The sequence below is a fragment of the Ictidomys tridecemlineatus genome (genome assembly GCF_052094955.1).
Source record: "Ictidomys tridecemlineatus isolate mIctTri1 chromosome 1 unlocalized genomic scaffold, mIctTri1.hap1 SUPER_1_unloc_3, whole genome shotgun sequence".
Classification (NCBI taxonomy): domain Eukaryota; kingdom Metazoa; phylum Chordata; class Mammalia; order Rodentia; family Sciuridae; genus Ictidomys; species Ictidomys tridecemlineatus.
The window spans coordinates 185,895-194,685 of NW_027520944.1; the positions used below are offsets into that span (position 1 = coordinate 185,895).

Below are 8,791 nucleotides of genomic sequence, written 5' to 3' on the forward strand. Positions count from 1 at the left end.
AAACACTCCTTTGAAACAACTCTGGGGTAGGGATGTAGCTCAGTGATAGAACAATTGCCCAGCACTGCAAGAAATAAATTTAATTAAAAAATATTTTTAAAGTCTTGACTCTCAATTTAGGTTGTTAGGAGGCTTAGGGTTTGGAGGTCTCAGTCATCTGGCATCTGTTTCATAGTGGAAAGCACTGAATTCAGGCATTTTCTCTATTGATCCTATATCTTGAGAGAATTAAGACTATTGACAGGTCCTGCTTACTTTCAATGACAGATCACTGTTTTAAGCTTCAGATTATTACTGAAAGTAAAGAATTGAGTAAAATATCTATGGCAGAATTTCCATTTCTACTGTGTTTATACACACACACACACACACATATACACATACATATATACATATTTACATACATATATATATAAACATAAAATACCTATGGCAGAATTTCCATTCCTAATGTGTTTATATATGTGTGTGTGTATATACATAAACAATTATTTTATATACATATAAAAATATATAAAATGATTGAACCCAAAGGTGCTTTACCACTGAATTATACCCCCGTCCTTTTTATCTTTTGAGACAGGATCTCTCTAAGTTCCCCAAGTGACCTTGAGCTTGCACTCCCCTTGCCTCAGTCTTCCAAGTAGTTTAAGATCACAGGTGTGTACTACAAGGCCCAGCAATTTCCTTTTTTTTTTTTTTTTTTTTTTTTTTGGTACGGGGGATTGAACCCAGAGTTGCTGAACCACTGAGCCACATCTGGAACCCTTTTTAATATTTTGTTTAGAGATAAGGTCTTTCTGGGTTGCTTAGGGCCTTGCTGAGGCTGGTTTTGAACTTGTGATCCTCTTGCCTTAGCCTTCACAGTTGCTTGAATTACAGGCATGTGTCACTGTGTTTGACCAATTTCCTTAAGTTTTTTTTTTTTTTTTTTTTTTAAGAGAGAGAGAGAGAGAGAGAGAATTTTTTAATATTTATTTTTTAGTTTTCGGTGGACACAACATCTTTAATTTTTAGTGGTGCTAAGGATCGTACCCGGGTCCCACCCGTTCGAGGCAAGCGCTCTACTGCTGAGCCACAATCTCAGCCCCAATTTCCTTAAGTTTTTAAACATAGAAAACAATGGAATGGAGGGGAAGCTGTACACTACTAGCATGAGACTACACAAGACCACCTATGCCGAAGGAGGCACAGGTACTTGCAGCAGAAGTCACCAAGAAAAGAAGAACAGAGGAACTACCAGCCATCTCATTAAAGAGCCAGTTTCACTAAACTTTTCTTATTTGCTCATGATCTATCAAAATATACTTGTCTCACCGGCAGGGTAGAGCATGCCTGTAATCCCAGCTGGTCAGGATGTTGAGGCAGGAGGATTTTTGAGTTCAAAAAAAGCATGGTGCTAAGCAACTCAGTGAGACCCTGTCTCTAAAATATATACATATATACATATGTACTGCCCAGATATTTTATTTTTTTTGTCTCTAAGATATATATAATTGTATACTGCCCAGATATTTTCTTTTCTTTTTTCTTTTTTTTTGGTACTGAGGATTAAACCCAGGGGCTCTTAACAATCAAGGCATATCCTCAGCCCTTTGTTTTGTATTTATTTAGAGACAAGGTCTCACTGAGTTGCTTAGGGCCTCACTAAGTTGCTAAAGCTGGTTTTGAACTCACTATCCTCCTGCCTCAGCCTCCTGAATTGCTGAGATTATAGGCGAGAGCCACCACACCAGGCCTCTGCTCAGACCAAAGAAATCTTTGGTTATCTAATGTATTCAAATCTTTTCTTGCAAAAAAAAAAACCTTGATTTTTTTTTGCAAGAAAAGTAATAGATAAACCATAATACCTATAATTGCTGTAGGGTAAAATCCTGAGGCAGAAGAAAAATGGAAAAATAATGGTTCAGGCAGAAAATAAGCATCTCCTGAAATATGTAGCTGATATAGAATTTGATCATGTATTTTATGAACTGATTATGATATCAAATTGATGTTCCAATAGGTATATTTAAAATACTGATGTGGCCATTTTGCTTTTTAAAATGTCCTATGTTGGGATGTGCATCCTTGCAGCTATTTGAATTTTTTATAAAAATACAGTAGGTGACAACTTTAAAACGTGTGAAATTTCCAAAAATCCTTTTATGTGGACCCAAGCAGGAAAGAGGCAGGGTGGTGATACAGCCATTTTAGGGAGGACCTTGTTGTGATGACATTTCCTCCCCTGACCCACCAGTCTGCCAGTTTGTACCAGTCCAGACACATGACAGGTTAGGGCCCTGTGGAGACACTTAAAAGAAAAAAAAAAAGCGTGTGTTTTACAGAATTTTATTTAAAAATGTCCTTGCTGGAGACAATGGTACAAACTCTCAATACTTCTCACAACAGCTCAAAGAATCATTATTAATCCTCTTTTTCTTTTAATAAATAAGTCAAAGCAAGAAAAAGATAAGCCGTGTCCCTTCCAGTATGAAAGCTTCATGCCAAAATGCTTTTCCTGAAGCACAATGGCACTCCTTAAATAAATGCCATGAATGTGAAGAAAAGAATTCAGTTACTAACACTTCACAGAAAAATCATGCGGCCAAAAGGGGAGGCAGTTACATTTGCTCAAAACAAGGTAATTCCGTTCCTCTAACCTCCCCCCACCACTAAGGGTGAAAGCTGCTGGCAGCTGTCACTTACTAACCCAGCTCGCGCACAAAGCGCTGCGGTGATCCGCCAGCCTCCACTTCCCTCTTGTCCAGCATACTGTCATTGCAGGATCTTTCCAGGCAAACATCCTACCGGGACGTACTTTGCTTGAGGATAAAGACGTCTGATACGGGCAGGGATGGAAAGGTGGTATGGCGCCACCGCCAGGCAGCGTTACAACACCCAAGGCCTCCCCAAACTCGTGGTTTGGCGCACCCATGATCTCGACAAGGGAACACAGGTGAGAAGACCGACGCTAGAGCCTTCTGGGGGAAGCGACGCCCCTCACCTGCACGCCTGCTTTTTCGCAAGGGCACCGTTTCCACCGTTCCTCTACAATGGGCTGTTACATTCCCACACTCCGCTCACTCACTGGCGGGACTCACCCAGTAACTGGGAATCGCTAAGGTGTATAGGTAAAACATAGGGTTAATAACCCATCACCGTGTTCGAAACCCTTTCTCGACTGTATGGGTGGCTCTGAAAAGAGCCTTTGGGTTCGGGGCGCCAGGGACGCGCCTCACTTGGAGCTGGTGTACTTGGTGACGGCCTTGGTGCCCTCCGACACAGCGTGCTTGGCCAGCTCCCCGGGCAGCAGCAGCCGCACGGCCGTTTGCACCTCGCGGGACGTGATGGTCGAGCGCTTGTTGTAGTGCGCCAGGCGGGAGGCCTCGCTGGCGATGCGCTCAAAGATGTCGTTGACGAACGAGTTCATGATGCCCATGGCCTTGGACGAGATGCCGGTGTCGGGGTGCACCTGCTTGAGGACCTTGTACACGTAGATGGAGTAGCTCTCCTTGCGGCCGCGCTTGCGCTTCTTGCCATCCTTCTTCTGCGCTTTGGTCACGGCCTTCTTGGAGCCCTTCTTGGGGGCCGGAGCGGACTTGGAAGGATCCGGCATGATGGCGGGTCTCCTCTGACAGACTGCAGGGAGGACCACAACAACTCTATTTGTACGCCTTGAATTCAAATGAAGGATCAGGAACTACTCGCTTCTGGTTGGATAGAACGTCTCACTATGTCATCGCTCGGAAATTAGGGGGGCGGGAAATGCTGGTGTCCTTTTCTGATTGGCTATCGATGCCATCCTATCAGAAGATGCTTTTTAACCGACCTCCGGATCGTATATAAGGGCTCGCTGGGGACTCTAGTCCTGATATCCCTTGTTGTGTTTTTCGATTTCTTCTTCTCTGCGTCAGAAATGTCTGGCCGTGGCAAGCAGGGCGGCAAGGCGCGCGCCAAGGCCAAGTCCCGCTCCTCGCGCGCGGGCCTACAGTTCCCGGTGGGCCGCGTGCACCGGCTGCTGCGCAAGGGCAACTACTCAGAGCGCGTGGGCGCCGGCGCACCGGTGTACCTGGCTGCAGTACTCGAGTACCTGACGGCCGAGATCCTGGAGCTGGCGGGCAACGCGGCCCGTGACAACAAGAAGACGCGAATCATCCCCCGCCACCTTCAGTTGGCCATCCGCAACGACGAGGAGCTCAACAAGCTGCTGGGCCGCGTGACCATCGCCCAGGGCGGCGTCCTGCCCAATATCCAGGCGGTGCTTCTGCCCAAGAAGACGGAGAGTCACCACAAAGCCAAGGCCAAGTGAGGCCCTGCCGCCTGTGCGCGCCCCGTGGACACCAAAGGCTCTTTTCAGAGCCACCACTGATTCTAGAAAAGAGCCGCTTTGAGCTCGAAGCCTTTTGGCCTGGGGCGGGGTCCCCTTCGATTCCTTTAAGAGCATTAGTGCGCATTAGTCTAAGCAAAGGGCTCAAACTGGGACCATGGCGCAAGGGAGGGACACGCACGTGCGCGAGGTGGGCGACGGGCTTCTGCTAGAGGCCGGGAAAACCTCCGGACCTGTCCATTTGCTTGCGAATAGTGGGGCTTTATCCTCTGTTAAGTGTCCCCAGAATTACCGATTACAGGTACTTGGGATTCCAAAAAAGTCAGGATTGCGTTTTTTTTTCTCCTAGGGACAATTGGGTCGGTTCATCTGATATTAAAAGTGTATTACACTTTAATAAAATTTGCCATTTGGAATTCTGATAGGTGAATCTTAGGGTTTACACTTGGAACAAGAGTGAACCAGTTAAAATAGCTAAATTTTAACAAAGTCCTCCAAAATCAGGATCTAATTGAACTGGGATTTCAAAAGGTCTTGGTAAAGGTTTTGTTTGCTAGATCTGTTCTCAATACTTAAGAACCAAGTTGTTAGTCTTAAAGGATGTGTAAACATTTTTTAAGATTTATTCATGAATGAGTAAAAGGAATTAAGTTTTATTTTAAATCTGAGTTGGTCAAACGTTGAAGATTCACTTTTGCTTAAGTCAGAACAAAATTTGTACACTGAATTAGGTTTCTGAGTTTAGCATATTTAAATTTACATTTTAATAAACAGCAAATTAAAACTGCTAGTGACAGATAAAGTAGCATTTGTGTGGACTTTTCGAAAGATTACTTCATTATCTCCACTTTTTATTAAAAAGGAGGACTGGAGAGCTCCAAGCAAATTGGACAGAAATGGCCGTTTTAATAGCACTTACCCTAATAGAGGGGACTAGGTGAGCTCTGTCATGATCTATCAGGATCCCTTGAATGATGTGTGCCACAAAAATCAGAGCTCAGTAAATGGTATGTTTTTTACCTTGTTATTACCTGTACTGTTTTATTAATTTTATTATAAACAATAAATACACGCCAGCAATGCAATTCAGGAATATTATGTAATATACATTATATAATTTTGCACACAATATGTATTTATCCTACTAAAACTGGATCTGCTCAAACCAGGGCTCTCTAGATACCATCTGTGGAGCTAATCACAAATCTGCTTGCCTTTACAAAATATCCCAGTGTGGGAAACTAGTGCATAAAAATTGATAAGGAGCTGCTCTAATAGTATGGTTTTCAGCATTAAAATATTCACAGAAAGTATGTAGTTCATGCAACATGTGTATATGCCCTACTTCAGTAAAACGGGCTGCAAAGACTGATCTTCCAGAGATTCTTCACGTTTCTAGTGATAGCCTGCAATTCTAACTACATGTATTCATGACTCTGTGGGTCTCAGTGGCATTTAAGTGGCATTTTTTAATGATTTTGTTTAAGTGAATGACAGCGGAATGCATTACAATTATTATTACATAGATACAGCACAATTTTTCATATCTCTGGTTAAATATAAAGTATGTTGACACCAATTCGTGTCTTCATACATGTACTTTGGATGATATCTATCACATTCTACCTTAAGTGGCATTTAACAAGAAACTTTCAGGGACTGGGATGTAGATATTTCAAGTATCACCATGGATTTTCACATCTACATAAAAATTACTCAAATGAGTTATTAAGAGGGCAGCAATGGCGGTGGTCTCCTCATGGTAGCTTTTCATCTTTTGCCATTAAAACTGAACCATCCAGTACACAGCAACAATAAACACAGGGCTGTTTATTTTCAATTGATTAAGATTTAATGTAAATGAGTAATTTCATTTGAGCTCTAGTTTTGCATGGCCAGCAGGTACCATGTTAGAAAGCAGAGATAGAAGATGTTTCCATCATCACAAAAAGCTCTGATTGGTCAGCTCCTAAGATCTGGGGATCTATCAGATTATCAGTTTCAGAAATGTAAAGAACTACCTGTCTCTCTAAGAGAACATTTATTAGATTCTTGTAAAAGGAAGAAAGCACCACATGACCAGCAAATCACTTCTAGGAATATGCCCAAGAGAAATGAAAATATGCACCCAACAAACACTTGTACTTAAGTGTTCACAGCAGCATTGTTCACACTGTCTGGAAGGCAGAAATAACTGAGGATAAGGCCAACAATAGTGGCCTTATCCTCACTATAGAAAATGAAGCACTGATTCATGCTACAACATAGATGAACCTCATACATTGCGCCAAGTAAGTCAGACACAAAAACACACATATTATATAATTCCATTTACATGAAGTATCCAGAACAGGCAAATTCAGAGAGGCAGCAAGCAGATTAGTAGCTTGGAGCTGGAGGAAGGGGAAGAGTAACAGGGACTGCCTAATGGGTACAGGATCCTTGGTGGTGATGAGAATGTTTGGGAACCAGGATGAGATGACAGTTGCACAATACTGTGAATGTACTTAATTTCCTGGAACTGTTCACTTAAAAATGGTTCACCATGCGTCACATGAATTTCACCTCAATTTTTAAAAATCTGATCCTGATAACTGAATGTGTCTGAAATAATAAAAAGAACAGGGAGGACCAAAGAAGAGAAAAACAGAGGAGCCCTGGAAGGGCCAGGTACAAGTAGACCAGATGTCTGAAAGGAGGAGGGGTGGGAGGAATGCTTTTTAGGTAGAATGCTTTCTAGGTGGAATGAAGTAGCGCTGGTGCTGCTCCTGCCATCATCTGGAAACCACTTATAAGGTGGGACATTGAATCATTCTGGGTGGTCACAGCAGATACCTCTGGACGTGCCCATGTGTAGCTCACTTCTGCTGGGCCAGCCCACTTCTGTGTCTGTAGGAGCAAGGAGGCCTCTCCAGGCCCACTGTCCCTGCATACACATCTTCGTCAGGATTAGCTCAGTCCCTCTACACACCTCCCTAGGGCAGGCATTTAATTAAGGAAGTTAAGAAAAAGAAGTATGAGGTTCCAGAAGAATGCAACCTGGGGCAGACTCAGAGACACCCCTAGAGACAGTTTGTGTCATGTGGGGCTCCAGCCTGGCTTTGCTGTGTCTGTATCCCTCTCCAAGTGTGGGTCTGTCCCCCTTCAGCCCTCATGTTAGACTGTTCTGCTGGGTCTGTTCTCGCAGCCTCATCCACATAACCAATAATCTCCTATCTCAAAAATGAAAAGTAAAGCCCACCATAGGAAGCAATTGCACTTCTGGGCACATATTCAATGGAGATGAAGTGTATGTGTTCAAGAGACACCTGCACTCCTGTATTTACAGCAGCACTGTTCACAACAGCCAAGATAGACAATCCTCTGTGTGCCCACCAAGGAATGAATGACACTGAAAATGTGATGTCCAGACAGTGGAAGGAACACTATGCAGCCTTTAAAAAGGATGGAACCCTGACATCTTTGACCACATGGATGAACCTAGAGGACATTGTAGTTGTCCTCAGAACTCACAGGGGACTGACTTCAGGATCCTGTGGATACCAAACCTTAAGTGTGGTTACAACCCTTATATATGATAGTATGCCATTTGTGTCTAACCTAAAATCTTTAAGTCACCTAGAATGACTTCTAGTACATAATACAATGTAAATGCTATGTAAGTATTTGTTCTGCTATACGGTTTAAGAAACCGTGACCAGGGCTGGGGTTGTAGCCCAGAAGTAGAATACCTGCCTAGCATGCGTGAGGCACTGAGTTCGATTCTCAGCACTGCATATAAATAACTAAAATAAAGATCCATTGACAACTAAAAAATCTTAAAAAGAAATTATGATCTCCCCCCCAAAAAAGACTGTACCCCCCCAGCTCCTGCACACCAAAAAAGACCACACATGTTTAGGGCAAACAAAATTTTTTAAAATGGTTTTTAATCTTGGATTGGTTGAACCTGCAGATGTGAAGCACCAACTGTATACAAATGGAATACTACTCAGTCGTAGAAAAGAAGGGAAACCTCTTTTCCTGACATGGATGAACCTGGAAGACCTTATGCCAAATGAAAGAAGCCAGGCACAGAAGGACGGCTACCACATGGTCTCTCTTTTGGATTCTGCAGCTAAGCCATCCCTGATCCTCTAGCTGTGGAATGTAGAAGCCAAACTCCCAGAAGCTGAGCAGAATTGTGGCTATGGGGCTGGAGGGGATGGTGCCAGGGAGATGTTAAAATCCCCCTACAAAGAAAACACTGACCACTCACCTCCTCCCAACTTCTGGGGCCCCATGGGCTCTGACTTATAGTGTCATTTAGCTGACACCAATTCTCCAGAAAGACATCCGGCTGTGCTGAGCTTAGCATCTCCCCTTGGTGCCTTATCTGTCCTGTAGCAGTGATCCTGAGTTGCCTTGGTCCCCAGAAGCCTCTGTATCGAGGGTATAACTCAGCAAGCCCTGGGCCACACAGCAAGGAGGCTCTCCCTGGCC

At 43.5% G+C, this 8,791-nt stretch overlaps 2 protein-coding genes across 2 annotated transcripts; one reads left to right on the plus strand and one right to left on the minus strand.

Moving 5' to 3' along the window:
* Nucleotides 1-2,315: 2,315 nt before the first annotated feature.
* Nucleotides 2,316-3,782, minus strand: LOC101962087 (histone H2B type 3-B). The gene has a single exon (XM_005342559.5). The coding sequence runs from the start codon at nt 3,596-3,598 to the stop codon at nt 3,218-3,220; it is 381 nt and encodes a 126-aa protein (XP_005342616.1). The 5' UTR covers nt 3,599-3,782; the 3' UTR covers nt 2,316-3,217.
* A 2-nt stretch (nt 3,783-3,784) lies between these two features.
* Nucleotides 3,785-5,394, plus strand: LOC101961805 (histone H2A type 3). The gene has a single exon (XM_005342558.5). It carries the CDS (start codon nt 3,899-3,901, stop codon nt 4,289-4,291), a length of 393 nt encoding a protein of 130 aa, XP_005342615.1. The 5' UTR covers nt 3,785-3,898; the 3' UTR covers nt 4,292-5,394.
* The last annotated feature ends 3,397 nt before the right edge of the window (nt 5,395-8,791 follow it).

Excerpts from the sequence above, each read along its gene's own strand:
- LOC101962087 (XM_005342559.5), bottom strand. The coding sequence starts at position 3,598 with ATGCCGGATCCTTCCAAGTCCGCTCCGGCCCCCAAGAAGGGCTCCAAG.
- LOC101961805 (XM_005342558.5), top strand. The coding sequence starts at position 3,899 with ATGTCTGGCCGTGGCAAGCAGGGCGGCAAGGCGCGCGCCAAGGCCAAG.